The following is a 24,519-nucleotide window of genomic DNA, read 5'->3' as shown; positions in this document are numbered from 1 at the left end:
TTTTTTAAGTCTTTCTTAATAAAATCATTGTATTATTAATAGTATTCATTTTCTCTCTTCGTTATGTTATTTAATTCTTTTCTATAACGAGGAAATTCCCCAAAAATAACATTAGTTCCATCAGTTCGGTTATCGGTGTAACGTTTTTCGAATGTGTGTGCATTTGGCAATATACGATGTCCGCAATACGAGAAAATCCGATGGCTCGCTCTCTTTCGCACGATTTATTTATTTATTTTTTTTTTTCGATATTAAAATATCACTTAAGAAAATATATAATATCAAACAAGGACTAAACATAGAAAAGTGATACAAGTGTCAAATATGAAATCAGGAACTCTGAAACAGCAAAAATAAACAACAACGTAAAAATAGTAAAAGTTTTTTATTTTTTTATTTGATTAAAAATATTTCTCGTACAGATATATATTGCAACAAAGATTAAAAAAGGATGACAAATGTTTCGGCAAAAGCATACAAAAATTATTGCAGCGATAAAATTATTGCAGACATCCTGAATTGCAATTCGATACTTAATACTTCTGCCTTTTTCTGTATATAACTTCATTATAGTAGCATCAAATTATTTTTCTTTCATATAAGAGATAAGTGCTTCGAAAGTTATCTAGTATCGCGCTCGTCGCAGTGCCCTGTTGCCGCGAGTATTTTTTTTTTTTTTTTTTATTAATTCTTAACGTTTATTAATAAAAGGGAGCTCTTTCTCTCTCTTTTCTCTCAGTCCTTTAAGCCCGTACGCAATTTTTGCTCTCATTCCACGTCGAAATATTCCTTTCGGGGCGCGTTTATTAATATTATACAAATTTTGCGAGACTCGACCAGCGTTGCTTGATTTCTCAATTTTCTTTTTTTTTCGACTCGTATCTTCTCTGTTTCTCGTTTTTACGCAAAGCTAATAAACCTATCACGAGTCGCGCCGCACTTCTTATGTTTGCTCTACCTGTCATCCTCTCTCATTCTTCTCTCTTTCTCTCTTACTCAGACACACTCTCTTTCACTCTCTGAATCTCACTTTCTCTCTTGCATTCTTTCTTTTAAAGTCGTGTATAATTTACAATTACTATACAACATGACTGAAAATACCTTAGATCACGATAATACAATTAATATAATCGTACTGTGTATTTTTTTTTTTTAATTCTTTAAATTACCACTTAATTTTTTATGTATGCTTTTATTTTTTATTCTTCAGTATTCGTCTCGTTTTTTTTCTTGTACACGAGTTTATCATAAAACACTTATGTTCACTTATTATAATTACCTCGTACAGCGATACTGTTTCTCCTAAGATTTATTAGAGTTTTCTTAGGTACTTACATCTCTCTTTCTCTCTTTTTTATCTATGTATAACCATCTACCTACATATACATATATATATATAATACTCTCTCTCTATATCTGACTCAAGCACTCTTGGGCGCACGCGTTCTATTCTCGTTCGTCGATCTATTTATCTATCTAAGTGCCTATCTAACGATTTAGCTATCCATCTACCTATCTAAACGTCTAGCTAAGTTTTTTTTTTTTTTATTCAAAGTATATCCGCGCACTTTTCTTTTCCCGTTTTTCAATTAGTTGCGCGTACGCGTGCGCGCTCACCTCGTGTTGGAACAACGCGCTCAACGTGTGTATGTGTCTGTGTGTGTATTCGTTCGCATAGCGATATATATATCTACAGAGCTCGTTGGTCGCCTCGATTGGAAATGCCGGAAACGCTTGTCGTGACGACAAGAACTTTCCGCCGGGACAGTCTCCCCTTTTGCGGTATCGACTCGTCACCCCCTTTTCCATCACTAAATAGCGTGGCGGAACCTGGTGCGCGAGTCTGAGAGCAAATTATACATGCGTGGCGTACTCTACCTCTAACAAGGATCATTATCTTCTGTTACTTTCGTTCCAGCGGCCGGCATGGAATTTAACGAGAGGCCGTCGAGGTCAGAGACGGGACTTTTGAATCTTTTCGCGCGGTTATTTTCCTTTCTCTTGTACTACGCGTAGTTTTCATTTATTTATTTATTTTTTTTTTTTTTTATTTGCATCTCGCCCGTCGGGGAAAAAAAGATCGGGGGTGTGTGTAGAGAGGGTGGGAGGACGACCACAGTATCCGAATATGGCTATCAAAAAGACGTCTGGCTCCATGGCCGTTATATCCTAAAATTGTAAATGCTACATATATATATATATATATATATATTTATTTATTTATAATTAATCGTAAACATGGTAACAAATAATGAAACATTGAAAAAATTGCACAATATACAAACTCAGTGTTTCTCTTCTCCCTCCCTTGGATTTATCTCCCCCCCGCCTTTGCAGGTTCGGGATTACCCACGTGGAAAAAATTGCACACACACACACGCAATACTCACGACGCTCGCACTACGCACGCACGCACGCACGCACGCAAATTTACGTACACCACGCATCGGCGTCCCACGCAGCAGACATAAACAACACAGCCGCACACGCATGCACATGCACTCGCACGAACTTTGCGCCGACATTTCCGTCAGTCGGGCTCGCACAGTAGGTGCGGTAATCTTTAGTAGATTTCTATGCATATCAGTTACTTTTTACTCGTGCGTATCAATTACTTTTATTTGGCCACTGAACATTTAAAATTTATTTAATTTTTATCTCTTACATTTGCTTGGCTACTTCGCGCCTCTTACATCAGGTAAAGTTAGTCTTCTTGAGAAGTTTACTTCTTTCGTCGTTTTGATGACCGCGCGCGCGCGCGGTTCTTATCCGCCGCGCCGAAACAATCGTCGGTCGTTTTTTTTTTTTTTTTTTTTTTTTTTTATCGGCGCTGTCTTGACTATCGTAACATCGGGGGCTTCGTAGATCGATGACGAGCGAGACGAGCGATCTCTCCGCTGATGATCGTGAGCTGCGGATCACAAAACGCGGATACAAAAAATGATGCGATTTAAAACCGTCTGCCGTCGATCATGCGCGAAGCGGGGAATCACTCGCGGAATGTTTGACTGGCGTGAAAAGTGCACGAACTTACAAGAGAGACATTACATTTCCTTATCTACAATTGTTTCAATGAGTTGTATATGCGACGAGAATATTAAAAAATATATATCTTATTTGTGTATTCTGTTGAGTGTTTTTTTTTCTTTCATGATGATCGTTTTCATCGAACGATTCCCTTACTCGCGCATGCTCGGAAATTAAAAGAGGCTTCTCTAAACAAGTCCAAAAAGATGTTTCACAAAGATCAAAGCAAAATGATCGTTTTACTCTGAAACGATCGAGTGACTACGGGGAGTGTTCGAAGTGGAAATCGACGTGCGTTCCATGAGAATCAATTCTAACTTACGAAATACTCGGGTCTCGCATCTGCGCGCGTGCGATTGTAAGCGGAGTCGGAGCTGCGAAACGCGTTGTAATTCGCACTGTAAATTCAGGATTAGCATCCGGATTAGCAAATCTCGTTGCCGGTGAAACTGGTCGAAATCACGTATTCAATTACCAACGCGTCGTCGCTTCGACTCTCCGTCGCACGCGCGAGAGAGTGCGACTCCGAGATGTGGCGAGAGATCGGCCGCGGGTTGACGCGCCGCGCGAGCGCAATTTCAGCCGCTTCGCGGAGCTTTTCGAAGAAGAAGCGCTACAGTGAAAGGAAATAACGTTTGGCACCGAGAGTCTGCATTATTGTCCTCGCGAAATCTACGTTTGGTTTTTGTTTTCTATTTTTTAATGCACGCGCGACGGCGCTTGCGCCACTCGACGTGATCTCTGAAAATGCGAAGAAACGGTCGTTTTTTTTTGGTTTTTTTGTTTTTTTTTGTTTTTTTTTTTTTTGCAAACGGCAGACGGTTCTCTCGTACAATTCAATACAGAGTATCCGCTCAAGCTGCGCGTCACTGTGACGATCTGAGGATCGGCGAAATGTTAGGCTTCCTGCGGTCAGCATCTCGCTGCTCGTTCGCGAAGGCCTCCGGCTTGCGAAGTCGCAGCTCGAAATCTTCGACGACAGCGTTGATCTTAGAATGTAACGAATTGGCAGTGATTGACGTCCCTCATGCGAGACTTCTCGGCGACCGTTTCGTTCCGCCACTTCTTTTCCGGAGGCTTCTTCCCTCGCGTCACATGATGTAGCGCTCGATATCGTTGCTGACCCCCCCGTCTCCTCAAAGTCGCACGAGTTAGCGGGACCGAAGACTAGTTTCGTGTCAATCCTCCGATCTTTCTGACACGATTCCTCAAAGACGAACGTCACTCGATCTTTTATTTCTTACGATCGTCTTTTGTATCTCGCGAAAGAGAGACACACATCTCGTTGGATGAAATGGAATCTGATGTTCTCTTTATTATGCGAACACACAAGCTCGAATTTTCCATTTTAAATTCTCACGACTTCTCGTTGATCATCGATCCTTCTCGATGGCGATTCTCAAGAACGCATTCCCGTCATTCCCGAATGACGGGATCTGACGTCTCGTTGCGATCGCTCGATGCAGCTGCTTTCGTCGTTCTAGTTCGCCGTTGTTGCTTCTTCAGTTCGATCGATTTTTTGGTCGATCCTGGTCGCAGCTTGTTCACTAGACAATCCCGGAAGAAGCTGGATCGCGCGAGTCCTGCGCAAACGTTGAAAATCGCCGCGATCGGTGAAGCCCCGGAGGTCGCGGACTGTGACGCGCGGTTGCGATCGTCCGCGGTGGCGGTATATTATACGTGTCTTTTCATGTGGAGCGCTAGATGATCGCTGCGGGAGAAGCATCGGTCGCAATGCCGGCACTTGAACGGCTTCGCGCCGGTGTGCTTGCGGTAATGGCGCGTCAATTCGTCCGAACGCGCAAATCGCCACTCGCAACCCTCCCAGCTGCACTTGTACGGCTTCTCTCCTGAAACAGAAAATAAAAGAAACTCACGTTAGTTAATTTTTCGATGATTTTTCGGACGGATACACACACCCACACGCATCCACACAATTATAAATAAACTGCAGATCTCGACTATAACAAAATGTCTAAAATTTATTTAAATATCATCTATCAAAGTCTCTGCGAAACGCGCAAGAAAAAAATTGAATTTTTTTGATATAAAAACTCTGTCGAGCTTGTACTTTTTAGATTTATGACAGGTAAATCGCGCGCGCGTGTAGATTATTCTTCTATATATTAAACATTTTTGGATCGCAGAGGATTACGTATCCGTTCTGTATATTGCGGAACCTTGCGCACGTGCTGCGAATCTCGCATTCGTTCCGACAGTTTCAACAGACGAACGTTCCATTGTCAATCGGAAATTTGCTCGGAGCACAGTTTGCTCGGATAAAGCTCATTTGCACGGAGATAAGCGGAGTATCAGTCTCCTACTTGAGAACGCTCGTTCGTTCAATGTTACGATCCCCGGCTTCCGCGGGGACTTGTCCGATCGCGCGATAGCGGAGCGTACAACGGCGAACTGGCGTAAGCTCGTCGAGCAAACGTGACTCAATAGATTTCCGCGGGATGATACAAGGATCGGACGTTATTATCCCCCTAAACAGGCCATCAAAGACAATGAGTAGTATCTCTAACGTCGTTAACTGCGACGAAGCGCCGCGGCGCTCGATGTGTCCGACTGTCAGCACAATAGATTACGGCGCACGCTCTGTGTCGCCATACAAACACCACCACGCCTCTCGCAAATCCGCGCTAATCTCTGGGGATTGTCGTGCGGCAATTGAATCTGATTTAAAAATCCGCGCAACTTCCGCCCTTCTCTTCGAAAACCCCGAACAATACTCCGTTCCGGGGGAGCGAATTCGAAACGCACGAGAGAACATCAGAGCCGCGGGAAAATAAAAAAAAAAGTGCGAATTGTGTACGCGCCGAGAGACAGAGCGCACGGGCCGCGAGAGGAGACGGCGGACCGTGTATATTATTAAGCCCGTAAATAATCCATTCGGTAATACGTAGAAGGCGGACGGTGACGTTGATGAGGCCGCGGCACGAAAGAGACAATGCGAGGTCGCCACCTGTGGCGCGACGCTAGCGGGATTAACAAGCCGAGGGAGTTTGCGGAAAGAGAAGCGCGGGCTGCTGGGAAGGAGGAATCCGAGGAACACAACTGCGAGCCCCATGCACTCACTGGTGAAATCGCGCGTCCCGTCAGGGAAGGGGTGTGGACGACGTTTGTGCGTCGCTCTCGTACCTACACATCGCTACTCATCGACCAATCGCGACACTAAACGATTTCCACCTCTTGATTTGATTCCTCCGCGACACGGCATCAATCTTCCATGTTTGCTCTTATCGTAGAGTTGTTTGCAATTGTTTATTGTTTTGCATTAAAAATTTAATCTTAGAATCTCATCTACAAAATACAAATAAAAAAAAAGTAAATCGCAAAAATACGATAACGCGAAAAGTTACACGACTCGCGAATAAAAGCTACAGAGCTTTGCCCTTCCGATTTGGACTTTCGGAAATGTCCGCGCAGACACGTCTCTTGTCGCGATTTAGATACGTCCGTTGTAAAGTACTTTAAGCTCCGCTATATTTTCCCTCTCTCTTTCTCTTTTTCCTCTTCTCTCTCTTTCTCTCTCTCTCAGACACACACGCACACATACACTGAAATACGATCTTCTATTATTTTTGTCAAGGTACGAAATTTGTCGGGGGTATCCGACTGCATCTAGAAACTGATGCGAGTATATTTCACAACACCGCCGTCGAGATAAAAGTAATACAAATGTGTGTATAAAACCCAAGAGAGAGAGAGAGAGAGAAAGAGAAAGAGAGATCGAGAGAAACGTTTAACACGTCGCCCTTCCGCGGCTTTCATAAATCCGAAAAAGAGGCGGGATCCCCGGCTCCACAAAGTGCTGTTTTTAGATTACCGTGTCTGTTTGCGAGTTTTGCGCAGAAGGCACGGCTGTAATTTAAACGTAGCGTTTTCTCATCCGTGTACCACGGCGCCGCATCTGGGAAAGTAGATGTGCGGCGGATTGCACCGTAAAGTTGTGTTAAATTCCGACAAAGATACTTTCAATGAATTAATCTCGCGATGCGGTGAGAATAACACAAATACGTTACTCTCCGGGTTCCAATTATCAATTATTAGATAAGTTAGCGTAATTATTAGATAAGTTAGCGTAATTATTAGATAAGTTTCGTGTTCCTCCGTAAAATTCTTGCGAAAAAATACCTAAAAGAAAATATTCAAATTCCAAAAACCGTTACACTGAAACCAATGACGTTTTTTCCAAGAACGACTCTTGCTGCCCCGTAGAAGAAGAAGAAGAGACGGAAAAAAATTCACATCGCGCGCGTTTCGCTCTCTTCCAAAGTTGTTCCAAAGGAGTACTAGCGAGATCCCTTCTTTTCCAGGGAGTTTCTCACCCCTTGGTAGGAGGTGACGACGACAAATCCAGCCGGGACGTGGCGACGCATAACCAAATCCAACCTTCCGCCCACCCGCTACTTGCACCCCCGACGGGCTGTTTCCGGCGCCTCCGCCAACGACACCCGACATTCTACGAGTCCGCGACTCTCCAGAAAATACGGCACACGTACTTGACGTACCTCACACTCTCTCTCGCCGCCCCCTCATCTCTCTCGCGTTTCGAGAAAACCAACTCTCCCAAATATCATCCCCTGTTCCCGCAGTCGGTTGGAGAAATGGCAACACGAATGTGTCCAGGTCCCTTCGCGGAGAGGGCGAAGAGAACTGCGGACTCCCGTCGGAAGGAAATTCCAGGAACGATAAGGATAAACCGCGACGGGGTGCAAGCTGTCGGCGAGGCGCATGTATTACAAGCGCGACCTGGTTGGGCGGTGAGAAAAATTGTAGCCGACTCCACGGATTATTGGACCACTGCGGTGTTTTCGAGAGAAGAATACTCGCTCCTCCTCGGTGACAAGTTTCTCTCTTTTTACACGCCTGCGAAGAGGATTGAATGATGTATAAATTTATATTCTTGATATTGCGCATACAACTTGGATAAACGCTGGAGGACAATAGAAAGGTCATCTTCCATAGACGCAACTCGATATCGAGAAGACGTACATCGGGAATATCGAAATGAAGCCTGATTTCTCTCAATCGAGAAGCCATCGAGAATCGAGAGAAAGAGAGAGGCAACGCGAGGCGTGTGAGTGGCGCACACGCGTTCACATTCGCGGAGCCTTGTAATGTAATCTTTCAAAAAATCTGCAGCTACGTTCGCGCGTATAACGTTCGATTCCACGAGCGAATTAAATTCCGCGTAGCCATGGCGACGATCTGATCGATCTGGCGACCGTGGCGGAACGCGCTTTACACGAGCGTGTTATCGCGTACGCGTGCGTCCCGCGTCCGGCCGGTTCGACGCGCGCGTGAGCGTATCACGACGGCTGTCCGAGGTACACGCGGAACGACATGTATGTATGTGCAACGAACATTGCGCATTTTATCGCCGCATAATGGCCTCCCGGCGGTTCGTTACCACCTACGTAATAAAGCCATATTAAACAAGACGGCTTAACGCGTTAACTCGCCCCATTCCTCGTTCCCATCCTCCTCGTTTCTCTTCGCGCGCGCGCGCCAACGAGCCGCTGCTTGCTAAACGACGCGATATGGAAAACCGCTCGCATCGTCGCCTGCGTCTACGCGGGTAGGTATTTTTAAGCGCGCGTCAAAAAGGACGCACCTCTCTCTGATTTTCCCTTTCCGCGTCGTTTAACTTGCGTACAGAAAGAGAGAAATAAAACGCAAAAAATAAATTAACACGGAAATTCGTTCCTGCGATAAAAAAAAACAAATGAGTGCGTCGATTTTTTATCTTACTTTGTATTTTTGTCTTTTTGAATATTCCATTTTTTACTCGAGCGAGGTAAAGAGTTTCGCGTAAAAGGAAATTATAACAATTTTTTTTTTTAAGTCAAACTGAGACTAGCAATTTTTCAAATGTGGTAAAAAAATTCAACAATACGTATGTATGTATGTATGTAATTTATAAGAGAACACGAAGTTTTGAATATATGAGAGTGTAAAACAGACAGATGTTATTCCAGCAGCTATTCCGCCAGTCGACGCGTGCACACACACGCACACACTCTCTCTCTCTCGTGCGAGCATTATAAACGTCGAGTCATTAATTTACACCGGCATATAATGGATTTAGACGCGTTGTGATTTCAGCCGTTTGCACGCCGCGTTATACACGAGCGCCGCGAAACTAATGCGATTAGTTTACTACTTGGCGCGAAACGCATAATATATTAGACATTGTTTGCCGTGAATGTATATCGCGCGGCGCAAATCACAGTATCAGCTTCGATCGGCGAAGTGTATCAGAAACTCGTCGAAACGAGAGATATTATACAATGCGCAATTACAACCGGAGCGTGCCGGACTGTTGTATTACAAAGAGCGATATAAACGATGAGACAGCTTACATAATCCCGTTAAAACGCTCTTCCAAAGTGTTCCTTCCTCTCTCTCTCTCTCTCTCTCACCCATCCTCTTCGAGTTTGACAATTAAGAAATTTCTCTCTTCTCGCGAGCGATAATTTTTCTGTCCGCGACAGGCACTTAAGCTGACGGGGGGCACCCACTCCGTTTTTACCGCTACGTTTCTCAATAAACATTATCTCCACGGAGAACGAGGCCTGTCATGCAAAAATATCGGCTCTTACCTTTGCATGTAAACGAGACCGGGATACCGAATCGTCCTAAGGTTAAAAACGCGGCACGCTCGCGTGCTCGTGAATAACGAAGTTAGCGTCGTCGCGTCTTATACGGTATGCCGGGGCGTCCTTTCCGGCGGAAGGGCGATTTTTCTACGTCCTCCCTCTTGCCAAGGACGACGACGACGACGACGTTACACCGACACAGAGGGAGGGAGAGAGACTCCCGAGCGGCGGGTCGGTATTGCGTCGATATGTCAGTCCGTCCTGGCAACGTGTGCTCGTCGTCTTTGCATTTTATTAAGTCCGCCGCCGGCGAGGATGTATAGGGTACCTTCCGTCATGTCGCCGAAGGATAGGACAACCGGAATTTATGGCCGAGGATTCCGCCCTCCCGAGTCCGCCTTTTACATCCGAGGACATTTTGCGCGAAAACGTTTCGGCGAATAGCGCGCGTCTAATACCAGAGGCCATCGCGAGCACCCGTCTGACGAATCGCTCGAGGGACGGACCCGACTCGAGATTTTTCCTCGAGAGCTCTCCCGGAAAACTCAACAACTCCGCGGCGATCGTTACTTTTCCCCGCAACGCTCATTGTCGGTGACTTCACCGTAGAAACATGTAAAGTCCGCGTCCCCGTTTTGTTCGCGAGTGGTTTTCGGTGAACGATCGATGTCTGCCAATCGATCTACTTTGTGAATCGATGCCGGGTGCAAGCGAACGTATCGAGTTTCTTGATGTATATCGAAAGATAACTTTTGGTTATTGAATGATTCGGAGTTTGCGTAAAACTTCAGTGTCCTTTTTATCAAACATTTGAACACAACAGTATTAACGCGGAGAATGGACACAATCACACGCTGGTCAATTGTCTCGCAATTATTGACGTATCGAGTACCCCTAGCGTAAATTCTTTTCTCGTTTCTCTTTTGTTTTTATTGTTTTTAACAAACCAACTTCTTTGAGCGAGCGAACTTTCAGTTTTCTCTTGTTGAAGTTTAGTTTTAAGAAGAAACACGCTGAAAACTTATCTTTTTAGAGCGGGAGACGGTCGTCACCGCGAGCAAGAAAGAAAGAGGAACGCTTTCTTCGGAGAGAAATATCGTATGCTATAAAAGAGGAAATGCAAGGTATCTCTTTTACAAAAAGATTTTGCTTCGTGCCCCCTGGGAAGAGGGAGATACGATTTTCTGGCACCGCCGGAGCATAGTGCTCCGTACTTTGCATTAGTCGCTTTTATGCACCTCGCGTCTCGCGCGCGCAATCTGAAGAATTCCTCGTAGTGACGCGTATCAAATTACGAGACGTATTGCAACCCGTTCCACTTTCGCATACCGAATTTCGGGAGGAGAGTTTTTTTTTTCGCGCGAGACAAGACAAGAATAGAAACGTTCGTCCTCTTCGCCCTTCTTCCCTCCCCCCCGCGAAATGAAAAATGGGTGGGAGTAAGAAAGAGAGGGATTTCCTTTTCAGAGAAATATCGCGCGCCATAAAGGAGAAGATACGCTTGTACCTTATTCACAAAAAGATTTTCATTGCCCCCGCCGGCGAAGGAGATGAGATTCTCCGATAGCGCGGCGGCGTTGCCTCGCATATTCAAAGACGTTCTACGCGCGCGCGCTCGCGGATCTTTCGGTCTCTAATAGCGAGAAGAGCGTTTAGCGAAAATCCGATCGAATGTAATCGCGAGAGTGCGCCCCCGCTTTAAAGGGCAAACACAAGGAAATCTCGCCTTCGAATTCTTAAAAAAAAAAAAAGTGCAACGCAATTGCGCCAGAATGAGAGAGTAAGATCTCTCCGCGATTAGAGCATCGAATTCTGGTGTACGTCCAAAAATACTTGGCAAAATGTTTGTTTGTGTCGCGCAAGCGCATTTAATGTATCAGTTACCGTTTCGCAGGATTGTGCAATACATTGTTCGACTGACTACATGCGTTTCTTCGAAGAAAGAGTCTGCGGGAAGCACCGCAGTTACCCCTACAACACAAGTGAATGGTGTTTTATTTTACTTTTTTTTTTTTTTTTCGGTACTCTCGAAAGGACGAAGAGATCCCTCTCGAACGCGGAGTCTGAAGAAATTTTACGGAGCGCGATATCGCTTCGTACTCAGTTTCGAACAGACGGATTTTGCGAAAGACGTTCTTCTTCTTGCCGTTATGAGATAGCGCGCCGTATAGAAATGATAAATGAGAGATTTCTTCCGAAAGTATCGCTTCGTGAAAATGGCCGTACGATCGTTCACAAGATGCAATAACGTAAAAAAAATATATAGACAAACTCATACGTCAGAATGCGAGTTCAAACTACTGTGTTTTCCGCACGGTTCACTCTTCTTCGGTTCTGTTGTTTCAAATTGCGCGCGAATTCACGCACACGTGTCTATACAAAAAATTTAAAGTAAATAAATAAATATAATTATACAATAGTTATTACAATTATTGCGTTAATTCGTGATTTTATTTGAACATTTATTATATAATAAATAAATGAGCGCGTGAAAGTTTCAACAAATGAGTAAAAGACGAGCAAATAACAAATAGATGTAACATGTAATTTAAATACACTAGTGTATGTTTAAATTACTTTATTTATTATATATTTTATTCTCTGACAATAAGTCTTCCGAACATGTACATTTTTTGACATTTGCATTTATTATCAATGTTTTCGAGAACGCAGATCGAAAACTGATGCTAAAATAGCAGACGCATCGATGCACTGAGAAACATACAACCGCTTTATACAAAAGTTACGTGAGATTCTTCTCTTTCGCGAATCTCACCTTTCAAACCGCGTTTCTACATGATGCAAGAATATACGGTGAAGATCCCGTCGCGTGTGTCGTGGAAATGCCGGATGCGATTCGCATTTCGTGTGTTGTGAAGTGCGGTTTCGCTGTCAAGCGAAGCGAGAACTTTGACGACGTTTCCAATTGTTTGCGGTACACAACCCCCGTCGCGGCAGACGGATTCAACTTCGGTGCGATCATGTGTTTCGAACAGCGCCCGAGGTGCGAATCGATGCGTGCTATGTATATACGCAGAATACGCTCGCGGTGGCTTCGGAGCGAACAACGTTGTACACACACACACACACACACACACACGCACACATAATACAATTGCGCCGAAACAAAACGTCTGCGTAAATAGTGCGTAAGTAACGGAGATCATTGAGGAAATAATCCGCGCGATTTGCCGTTCGCGAACTTCGTCGTCGTCGTGCTGTTTGCTCGGCGTCTAATTGAACGCGCTATCTCGCAGCATCGTCGATATCGTCGTCGTCGTCGTTGTCTTGCAAGCGGCATCTCGCCAATTTAGTTGGAATATTCAATACAATCATCCGTATACGTGAGAGCGGAAAGATAACGCGCGGACGCTACGTGTGAGCGCAGCAATGAAAATAATTTCTATCCGATGTTATTCCGTTAGTCGGCCATGCCGATCTCGCGAGCAAAAAAAGTTCTCTGCCGTGCAAACGAAATTTCTAAAAATAAGTCTGGAGAAAAAAAAACGGATCCGCTTCACACACCCCCGATATCGGATACCTGAGGCGTCTCTCAGAGAGATGTGGAGCGTTTTATCGTCCACTGACGGTCGAATTACACACATACGCGGTAAGGAATCGATTAGCTTTCCGGTGCGCCCATAACGTTCGCCCTGCCAACCTCGGTCCGCAATAAAACACGCCTCCCGATATAAAACGGAACGGCCTTCCCTCGCGTAATTAACTCCGCGCCGAGAATGGGTGCAATCGCGCGACTCGACCGCGTTTTTCCAAAAAATCGATGACCGCTGTGTATCGCGCGCTGCCGCGTGCTGGCAACGTCTAAGATTTAACATCGACGGGAATATATATAAGACAAAGGAGAGGAGAGATAGAGAGAGATATATATATATATACATCTCAGCCGCAGGCGCCTGCGGTCTCTCGCGGGGAAGGAAGTTCGGGAGATGCAGCTGAGACTTTGAGCTTGCGGTTTAAACGTAAGAGGAGACGTGTTCAATCGCGCAGATGCACTTGGCTCGCGGGACTACGATGGAGCAACGACGAAGAAGAAGACGACGACGACGACGACGACGACGACGACGACAACGACGACGACAACACAAGGCGGGCGACCGCCGAGTTCAGTTTCTCGAGCCATTATTTACGAATCGCATTACCGCGACCAGAAACTTTTAGTAATGGAGTACGGCCCCCCGACGACGTGCCGCTCACCAGCACCTCCCTCTCGGAAGGGAGAATTCTCGTTCCGCCGAATCAATGTACCGACAAATTTCGGATTACGCGTCGCGACGCGATATTGTTCCCGGCTCGATGGCTGCGGCGAGAAATAACAGGCTCGTTTGTACGTGAGTTATCATCATAGCGACGCGTCGATCGAGACGTATATCGCCGTACAAACATGACAAATGAAGTCGAGAAGAGGACCGGGTGCTGTGATGTACAGTGACCCTAGACTGGCCACGATAACGGGTCACCACGAACCTCGCCTTCTTTCATAGTTAGAAAATCATCCGTCAAAACATTGTTGGGGGAAAAAGTACACGAGTCGGCAAAACAAATAAAAATTGTAACAAAGTCAATAAAAATTACACGCGAGCTAAAGTACTAACAATAATATTGTACATGACAAATGAAGTCAATCCGCGTATTAATATAGAGAATTGTGCTAATCGAGTTATAACCGAGAATTCACGCAAACGTGAAATTTTATGCACAATCAATTTCAGCGCGCCCCGTTTCGATAATCAAACGCACACGAGCGCGCGCGTTTCGTCCATTTTATGGAACAAAAACATTTATTTCGACGCATAAATATTACGTCGAAATAAAACAGAGATTTAAATACGGGCGCGAGAGAGGCAAAAGAAATCCGATACGAATCATCGATATATATATGTATGTATAAGAGAAAGCGATGCATTTTCCGCGCGAGCGCGGGAAACTCGAAGAGAGTCGTTTCTCCATTTTGCAAATTTATTCGCTCGCTTCGTTGTGTAATGTTTTAGCCGAGGCGATCGCGCGTCGCTCGTTTTCTTTCGAACTCTCGCCAGGTATATAAATCACGAATATCCATTTGCGCGGAAATGCGCCGGATTTATGGTTAATTCGATTACGCTGCTTTCCTCCCCTGTGTCGATATATATACATCCTCTCGCCGGATCTCTTCTATTGTTCGCAGGATACACCAACGCGTCTGAGGAAACGCATAAGTACCCGATCTGTGTATAAGCAGACTGTTTTCGACAGCGCGGGATTCATCGTCGCGGAACTACGTTGATAAATAAATCCGACGGAGCCGGCTCGTTCCATTCTTCGTTTGATTTAAGATCGCCGCGAAGAGAGCCGCGCGCGCTTCTAAAGCGCTTAAATTATTGTGCTCTCTGGCTGACCTACTTCGATCTCCGTTCATAATCTCAGCTGGGCTCTTCTTTCGAGCGCGCGCCACTGTACTTCTCGTACACTTCGCGTTCCGTTAAAGCAAAGTTTTCTATTGCGCCAAAGTATGCGCGCGTGTGTGTGTATGTGTTCGCGCGCGCGCGCGATGTGGATGCGCATTATCATCCTCGAATCATTTATAATCGCATTTCCAGCTTCCCGTTCTTCTTTGAGAATTTCATAAACGAGAGCGCGTCGTTAAATGCAAACGGAAATAAAATAAAAAATTTATATATCAAAACGTTTCGTTTTCTTTTACTTTTGAACACCCACGTGATCCCGCGCTGTGTGATCCGGGCACAAAAGAAGAGATAAAAATCGCTCTCTTCGTTATGCTCGATTCATACGTGTTGACAATCCACTTTCCGAAGTGGAGGACTGTTAAGTGTCTCGGGCGAGGCGAACGATCGGGCCCACCGTCGAAGGATCAAAGTCCTGTCCGCGGCGCGCGACGCGAGAACAATGACGTTCGGAATGGAATTCCAGAACGGAAAGGTCCCTGTAATTGGAAATCTCTCTCTCTCTCTCTCTTTCCCCCTACGCCGTTCTTTCTCTCGTCGTTATACGCGGAGCCAATGCGAGGCTGCGAGCACACGGCGCGGATCGATAGTTCCTTGACACTCGTGGGAAAATCGCGGGATACGAGAAGAACGCCCCGTGCAAGCGAGAAAGGATTTCGCGGAGACGAACCTAATACGCGAGAAGGATAAGCACGATGAGAAAGAAGAATTAGTCCGGTTTTTATTCTTGTGCGGACGAGAGGTGGGAGACGGAAGAAACACGACCAAGAGTTTATCCACGTGCTTTTCTTCCGACATTATTATTCTCCTCCTCCCTTCCCACACACACACACACACCTCTTCCTTCCGTGTTCCTCCCTTTTATGATTTATAATTAACGTAATTACCGAGCTTTCTTCTCATCGCGCATTACACAAATTCCATGTAAATCTGCCCGCGCGCGCGCGTTGTGAGTGACGATGAAAAATCGCGGCCGTGTTCCGTTCGCGAGCGCTGCGCCCGCCGCTCCGCTCAAATTAACCCCGACTCCGCGCAAGTCCGAAATCCGTTAAACGTTTTAATTAACTCGCGGATGTGAGCGGTGCGATTTAAACGGCAGGTGGAGAGAAACCTATGTGTTTTATGCATAGGCGTGTAAAACAACGACGAGACGGGGGGGATACAACGAGACGGCAAAATGTGGAAATTATTATATCGCGCGAGAAGAACTTTCTCTCGCTGTCTGTGGACCAACGCGGGATTAAAGACATTTCGACGAAGTTGAAGTCGTTTTCTTGGAGTCCGGCGAGATACACACTCATTTGAAGCAAACTTCGCGCGTCAAAAGAGCGGAAAATTAGGTCTTGAGACAAGATTAGAAAGAGAGAGAGAGAGAGAGAGACCGAGACTGCAAGTTATATATCTCGCTGTTTTTTTCGTAATAACGTCTGATCGGTTCGTTAGAAGGAATTAACAAGATAGCGAGATCTTGTGACTGTTGAATCGTCTAATCGGATTACTCGGCGAAGTCGGGGAAGGGGCGCTAAGCTCGTTGTCTTCGAAGATATAATTCGATCCGACGGACATGTCGGTCTCGGTTGTTAAAGGCAAGATCGATGCAACCGGAGAGAGAGATCGCGCGGTATCTTCTGAATTCTCTGCAACGCGAAATATCTACATACCGGGGAGAGAGATCTTCCGAAGGGAAACTTCGCCGATGATGGAATTCGTAACGAACCTTCACGACGACGACGACGACGACGACGACGACATCGTCTTCGACTCGCGATCGACGACTCGCTTCGTTTCGCTAGCGAGAGGTCCTGTCCGCAGGGTAATTAGATTCTGTCGAGTGAGATCAAAGTCTACCGCCATTTCCATCCCCGCGAAAGGCTCTCTCTCTTCTCCGAAGTTTCCCGGCGTTCGTCGTTTTTCTTCCGAACGAACTCTCAGAGAGCGCCGAACTTTTTTGACGACGAGAGATCGCGGGGAGAGAAATTTCCTCATGCAGAAGCGATAGATGTAATCAATAACCACGGGAAATATATATGTATAGTTGCGACGTTGTAATGCTCCCCAAGACGCGAGGATCGTAAAGCGTGCTTTTCGAAAATTCTTTGTCTTTCCTCGAAAATATCTACCTCGTTACGTTCATAAGGTAATAAAGAGACAAAATTTGCGAGTAAAACTTACTTGTGATGCAATATTAGTGAATCAAACGTAATCTCACATGTTGAGAAACGAAATACAAAAACATTTTGAGAAAAATTACATTTCTGTGAACACACAGGAAATCTCAAGAAAAACACAAGAAACGCAAATGACATTTATCCAACCTGCGAAGCAGAATATTGCTCGATCACTCGCGCGCGTGATAGACGACGCGGACGTCGAGGACACGTGGAAGAATCGCGGTAGCTGAGGAGACGCGTCGCGAATCCGTGACCTTTACAATTTTGCAGCGCGCCAATGTCTCGGGGATAAACGTCCTACGTGTCGCGGCCGTTCGTCGTCTGGCGTGGCCGTTCCGCCGACAGAGGGGTGGGACGGAGGGGAAGAGATCCTTGTGTCAGGACGAATTCATAACAGAGTCATAATTGCGGGACGAGTCCCGCAGTATGCATAATCCCGTAGTTAGCAGTTCTGCTTAACGATCCGCGAGAAGCAATCCCGACGTACCTGCCACGCTACACGATGGAAGCGTCCCCGGCCAACCCGTCCCTTATTACCTCTCTGGCTCTCCGTCTCGCTTGTTTTCTCGCCGTACCCGCGGCGTGGAGAAAGACCGCGCTTAAACTACATAAACACGCACACACACACACACACTCGGGAGAGACACACGTAGAGGCGCCGAGAACACGTACCGCAGAATATACCGTACGTACGACCGGCGAAACCGTGGTGCCTGAGTGTGACGCGACAAAAACCGTGAATAAAGAGCATGAGATAGAAGAGAGAGAGAGACCGAGAGACAGTGATAGAAGAGAGAAGACGAAAGAGACGAGGGAGAACACGAGAGTTCGTTAATTACAGTCCCTCTGCCTGCCTCTGCTCACCGCAAGCGACCACGAAGAGGATCGGCCGAAGAGGAGGACCTCTCACGGTAATATCGCGCGTTCGGACAGTCAAGGCGCGCGCGTCACGGAAAAGCGCGGCAAGGAGCCGTACGTTGCTCCTTACGGCGAAAGGGAAAACTTCCCTCGTTCCGTCGAAAATACACGGAGAGTCTCAGTAAGAACAACAAAGAGAGACGACCACGTCGTGTTTCGTAAAATAATACAAGTATGTATGTATACCGAGAGAGAACGGATGTACATACAACGCGCTCGAGCACAGAATATAATGTAATGTAAATAAACTCTTGGCGCGCAAAACTTGGCGGTTATTATTTCTACGAGACGTTTGACGTAATTATTTTTTTTTAAGCACATATTTTTCCCCGCAATTGCAGCGGAACAAAAATTAAAAAAAAAAAAAAAAAAAAAAAAAAAAAAAAAAAAAAACCCACTATCAAGCCGCGTTGAAAATCTACCTCGAAGATCGATCGGCACAAACTTACGTATGGAAAACGGACTGAAATGAGTTCAATTTACACGTCGTGCGCCACGTGTGCATTTCGCTTTTCGAAAGACTTTATCTAGACAAAGAGCAGAAAAATGCTCGTAGACGATAATAGCCAATTAGAGCGGCACGCGATGCCGGGTGGATGTTTTGATTCGGAGATAAATGCAACGCGAGGTATGTGTGTGTGCGCGCGCGCTACACATTTGTCTGCTTCGTTTCGTCAGAGCGAGATATCATCGCGAGCAGCGGGCGCGTCGACGCGAATAACGAGAGAAGCGCGTCCCTAATTCGGCTCCGTAATTAATTATTACGCCGTTGTTTCCCGACGTAACGCGAACGTCGGGGCGGCGAATGGTTTGAAAAATTTGTCACAACTCGCGGCGTATTCTCTCCGCTTGTATTCATTCACGTTATACACGTGTAAATTTTGTCGTAATCGTCGCGCGTGGTTCGACGCGCAACCACCCGCTGTGATTATCTCTCGGTTCACTGTGATGGTCGCTTGTGTCGCGGCTAACTGTCGGATTAATTCGCGTCAGCGATGCCGATTCATTGACAAAACCCCCTCCGGCGCGGGTTTCAACATGTAGCCCCACGAGATCGTCATTGGAATTGCCGCGATTAACGTCGATTCACTCACCCGTGTGCGTCCTTTGATGGGCTTTGAGATGCGAGCTCTTGGTGTACACCTTCTTGCAGCCGGGAAACTGGCATTTGTGTATCCTGCGCTTCGTGTCAGGCGGACTGTGCTCGTTGCTCCTCGCGTGGTGTCGATTGGCCACGTTGTTCGCGGCTGTGGTCGTGCCCGCGTGCGCGTGTTGCGTGCCGGCGACCGCGGAGAAGCCGTTCGCTGTGACGGAGATCATTCTGCAAAAAAATAAAAAGAGAAACGATTTTCTTCCTCTCGATTGGCTGCCATAAGCCTCATTACAATTAGCCTCGTTGCGCGCTGTCGAGGCGCGACGGACGTGCCCGACGAGCTCGTTTCGTCCGTGCGTGTTACGGTCCGCTACTTTAACAAGTTTTAACGCGCACAAAGTAGCGAGTAGCGTGATCGCTTGAGCGATGAGTAATCGGCGCATGTCTCCGTCTCTCGGAAAGAAAGGAGCTGCGAGTGAATCGCAAAGAGCCGCAATTCCGGCGACGGTTTAATGACGGATCGCCGGACGGAGCGAATTGTTTTAGGCTTCTTACTCGAGAGGCAGCTGGGGACGAATCGACAACGTTCAGAAGCCACTTCCCGACAATGTCGAGCTTTTTTGACGCGAGCCGGGACCTTTTTTGCGAATTCCACGGAAAATTGCCGAGAACGAGAAGTAGACAGGACAAACTGAACCGGAAAGCACTTTACGTTCGGAGAATTCCGTTTACCGTTAATCAAGATAATTCCCGAGCGAGAAACGGTCTGTGTCGTCTGTGTCGTATCACGTTGAAGGTCGTTAAGTTTTCATCAACCTAAAGAATAAGCGATGACAAGTCGAAGAGAAAATACTCGCTGACCCGGAAGCGCAGTATACACGCAATTAAACGCACGAGTTTTATTTACCTTGTGCCACTCTGCGCGTTGCTAGTGGTAACCCTGACGATTGCGCTCCTTCCGCCGTTGCCGTGAAGGTTGAGGTTGTGCACGTCGAGCGTCGAACTCCCGCTCGACGAGTGACTGGAGTTGGAATGACCTTGACCCGACCCAGGACTCGACGGTGGCGTCAGGATCTGACCTTCGCTTTCGCACCCGCTGTCCTCCTCTTCTTCGATCTCCTGCGGCGATAAAATTGCAACGTATTATGCAACGAGATTGCGTTGAACGGGATCGATGAATCGCGCTCCGCTGGAGATCGTTATTGGGTACCTTTGACTTGTTACGGCGCAGGCAAATGAAACCGGCGGCAAGAACTGAGAACGACTCGCATCGCGCGACTCTCGCGATATTACGTGTCGTGATCGAATCGCAACAATATAAATCGAAAATCTCCGCGAGTTTCGAATCACTGTCGCGTTTGAAAGATCGGCAAAGGAATTTAAAGAAATCGAATTCAATTCTCAAGTAACACGTCTGCAGGAAATCGACGATTATTTTAATGATAATTTTTATATGATTCGCGAATAAAAAAATAGAAACTTAGTGAAATTGTGTTAGATAATCGTCTTGATTTCGATTAAATTTCGAGTAAAACACTAAATGAAACACTAATGAGAAAATGAAACATTAATGAGAAAATAAATGTGAAAATGTACCTCGTGTTCCTCATCCTCCTCAAGATCCTCGCTGGGCTCCTTTTTGAGAATGAGCGCCGTGCAGGAGAGGGAGGGTGAACTGTCCCAAGACAGTGCTGAACACGCTGAACTCGACGAGGACATCGACAGGGAATCGAGATGACGATCGAGGAGATCTCTGTCGCGACCGTTGTCATTGTGATCGCCAGGACTGAATTTCATATCGTCCAGACAGAGGGGATCCCTCTCATCTGATGTCGTCACCTAATTCGTAAAGAAGAAGCGCGGTTTTGATTTTTGTCGTGAACAACGCTCGCCAAACTAACAGAAATTAACGCTACTGAAAATATAAATAAACAATAAAAAAAAAAAAACAAAAAACAAAAGCGCGAGAAAGTAGCACGTACGTTAAAAAAATAATTAAGATTATTTAATTACTTATGAACGCGCATGCAGAAACAATGGATTTGAGATAATTAAAGATGACAGGTAATCAGATTAGTCTTTAATCTGCAAACATCTCGTGCAATATAAATAATTACATACCTCCATTTTGATTGGGGGGTCGAATTGTGCGCTTGTTCCGGTAGACGTCCACGAAATCGACGGCGCCCTGAAGAGGTTCCAGGGTGCTGTGTCGAGTTCCGTGGGGAGTTTTTTGTACGATTGCAGCTTCGGCTCGTCCTTCAGGTACCTCTCCATCTCGTAGCATGTCTGAAAGAAGAGAAAAGAGATCTTGTTAGGAATTTGAAGCAATGTAAGTATCTTTCGGAGTCACTTAAGCTAAAGCGGTTATAATAGGCTTTTTTTCTGCGCCTTAAATTGACGTTAATCAAAAAGAGAAAAATAATTATCGAGAGAAAAATAATTAAGCAATAATATTGTTTCATTAACAATATTGTGTTTTAATATTGTTAATGATATAATATTGTTTTAATATTGTCAATATCGTTTTAATAATAATATTGTTTTAAATTGATGACATTGTTTCAATATTGTTTAATTTATTTAATCGACCGATCTCTTTTTACATTGTTATTGATATTAAAAGTTTGACGCTCTGCAGTTTCGCGCAAATACAATTAAAATCGTTAGGTAACTCAAAACTGGCTAAAAATCAAACAACAACCGCCAAATCGAAACTCGAACTATTCTTGTTACACGTTTGATCAGTTCGTAGAGCAACAAACACCTGCGGCGATCGCACAAGTCCGCAGATGCTGCAGAATTTATCCATAGAAAGCCAAACAAAACCTCCTCTCTCTCTCTCTCCCTGTAAGGAAGAGAAATACACTGCCGTCAACGCAACTACTCGCGAGTTTGTAAAGTTGCCGCCGCTCTCCCGTAGGCTGTGCCAGTTTGGTACAGTTCCTCGGAGGGAGTACAAAGTTATGCTACTCACTGCGAGGAATTATGCACCAACATTACCCCACAAATGAGATTATAGCATCCTATTCTGGTGCTAAGTCTCCTCTGGGTCCTTCGTCCTCCGTCGGCCTTCCTTTGTAGGATCATTTTACGCGTCGAATATAATCACATAATGGTCGCGTCAAATTTCGCGATCTTATTTCGACAAATTTCCTCGAGCGCGATAAAGCAACGATAAAATATTCAACAGAGAAAATATTCAATTACACATCTGAACAATTGTACGTATTTTTTCTATCGAAAAATTTCTCTATCTTGTTCTTTTTTTTCTTCAGCTTTTTTCTTTCAAGTGCGATATCGAATCGTCGTCGTTCGCATTTTCAAACTTTTGTTACGCCACCGCAGGCAGTACGACAGGCAGAAGCATATAATTTGTTACTTTTCTCTCTTATTATCGTTCTGTGTCTCGTTCGATATCGAACACGTCGAGATATCTTCTCTCTCAAAAAGCTTCCGCAATCACCGGCAACGACACTAATTATTGGAAACGGCACGATATTCCGCGAAAGTGAATTACGCCGGTGCCGAACGGCCATATTATTCTTCTTTCCGCCTGCGAGCTACAGATGATAGCTGACGCAAGCATTCTTTGTGCACTTTGGTATCCTCCCTCCCGGGCATTGTCTGCCAATTTATTATTCGCCCTAACGGTTACCATCACGAGCGGCGGTTTTGTCTGACGCTGTTACAAATGAAGCCATTCGCCCTCTATAAAGAACTACTTTAAGAACTTTTATAGCGCCGACATTGATAGCGCGGATGTAACACGATCCATCGCGAGAAATATGATCTTAACGTCTTAATAAACAGCCTCCTCTTTCGCAGCGAACAATTAAATTGCGGTGTGAATTTTTACGGCTATTCGTCGAGAGAGACACTACCTTAATTTGAAAAATAATAAAAAACAACTTACGATCTGTTTTACTGCTGAGCGTTCAATTTAAACTGATGCATGTATACGGGAAGTGCCGATTAGTACAAAAGTGCACCGACTAAAGCCACAAAATTAAAAGTCATAAAGTTAAAAGGACAAATCTTTCTTTATCTATCTATCTTTCATCTTTCTCTCTCTCTCTCTAGGTCATCTTTAATACTATAATTTACGATAAATGCCGTCGAGAATCAAACGACGAGCAAGAAGTCAGGTCAGTCCATTTTCTCGCTCGGCAAAGATTCTTTGTGAACTGCAAAAAATGGCCGCGCGTCCAAGTTCGAGGGCTGCTTCTAATGCCGGCGCGGTCCCTTCTGCAAGAAAAATAATCGCCGCCGGGCTCCTTCATTATTCACGATTAAAGTTCGTCCGGGGGCACCGTGGGTACGACTAACGGCGTTAATATAACTTGGAAAGGAATTTTATCACTCGCTTAGGGACCGTTTCTCCTTCCCCGGGGCTTGCTACGGCATCAGCTGAACTTTACTAATCCTGACCTCCGAGGCACGGGCTCTACGTAGACGTGGCCGATCTGTCCCGTCGACCTAACCCGTCCAGACGAAATCTTTGAGGAGAACAATGTCGTTGCAAGCGGAACGATATTAACTTGTTTGAAAGAAACCCGCGAATTTCGATTTACACTTTTGCAAAGACTCGGTTAGAAGAACGTCTGACGAATTTGAACAAACAAAGGAAAACGTAATTACAATAAGAACCCGTTGACAAAAAGCGAGCGAATGAGAGAGAAAATTGCGGAAAGAAAATATTGCTGCGCGAGAAAAATACGCGTTTTTAAACGAAGTCTCTCACAATGGAAATAGTACCTATACATAAAGACGAAGTAAATATTGGAGTGGAATAAAATATTCGGGATCAACGAAAACACATCGTGATCGCACAATGAAAAGCGTCGGTTCAAACGCAATGTCCGGTAATTCAGTTCAACGCAAATGTAGATTAATGTTTGATATTACCGCAATAATGAGCTTTTATACACTCTCGGTCGAAACAAAGGCATTTACAAGCTCGTGTCTAAATAATTCGTGAACAACGGTCTGAAAGATCTTCTTGCTTACAAAGCTGCTTGTTTACAAAATCTCATCTTTTGTTAGACACTCTCTCTCTCCCTCGCTTTTTCATATAATATATGTATACGCGCGCGTATGTGTGTGTGTGTGTGTATGTAATACATGTTGCATTTAATATTGATTCGTGTGCACACGGCGTGCTATTTCCGCCGCAAGACAGGAAGCATTTACGAGGCTATTCGCGTTCGACGAAACGGCGATTGACCTTTTGCCGTTTCTGG

General features: G+C 45.3%; 1 protein-coding gene across 4 annotated transcripts in view; it reads right to left on the bottom strand.

Moving 5' to 3' along the window:
- Positions 1-370: 370 nt before the first annotated feature.
- Positions 371-24,519, bottom strand: part of LOC109852292 (Krueppel-like factor 6) — a 296,434-nt gene continuing 272,285 nt past the window's right edge. For all 4 annotated transcript variants that reach the window (XM_020423327.1, XM_020423330.1, XM_020423329.1 and 1 more), the window contains exons 2-6: positions 21,398-21,565; positions 20,873-21,115; positions 20,184-20,395; positions 19,278-19,504; positions 371-4,877 (exon numbers count right to left, since the gene is read on the bottom strand). In XM_020423327.1, coding sequence (XP_020278916.1) covers positions 4,702-4,877; positions 19,278-19,504; positions 20,184-20,395; positions 20,873-21,115; positions 21,398-21,565 — 1,026 coding nt within the window. In that variant the 3' untranslated portion in view covers positions 371-4,701. The remainder of the gene's footprint in view (positions 4,878-19,277; positions 19,505-20,183; positions 20,396-20,872; positions 21,116-21,397; positions 21,566-24,519) is intronic.

Source organism: Pseudomyrmex gracilis, unplaced genomic scaffold, assembly GCF_002006095.1.
Source record: "Pseudomyrmex gracilis isolate BER0280 unplaced genomic scaffold, ASM200609v1 scaffold_27, whole genome shotgun sequence".
NCBI lineage: Eukaryota > Metazoa > Arthropoda > Insecta > Hymenoptera > Formicidae > Pseudomyrmex > Pseudomyrmex gracilis.
This window is presented reverse-complemented; position numbering and strand designations above follow the sequence as displayed.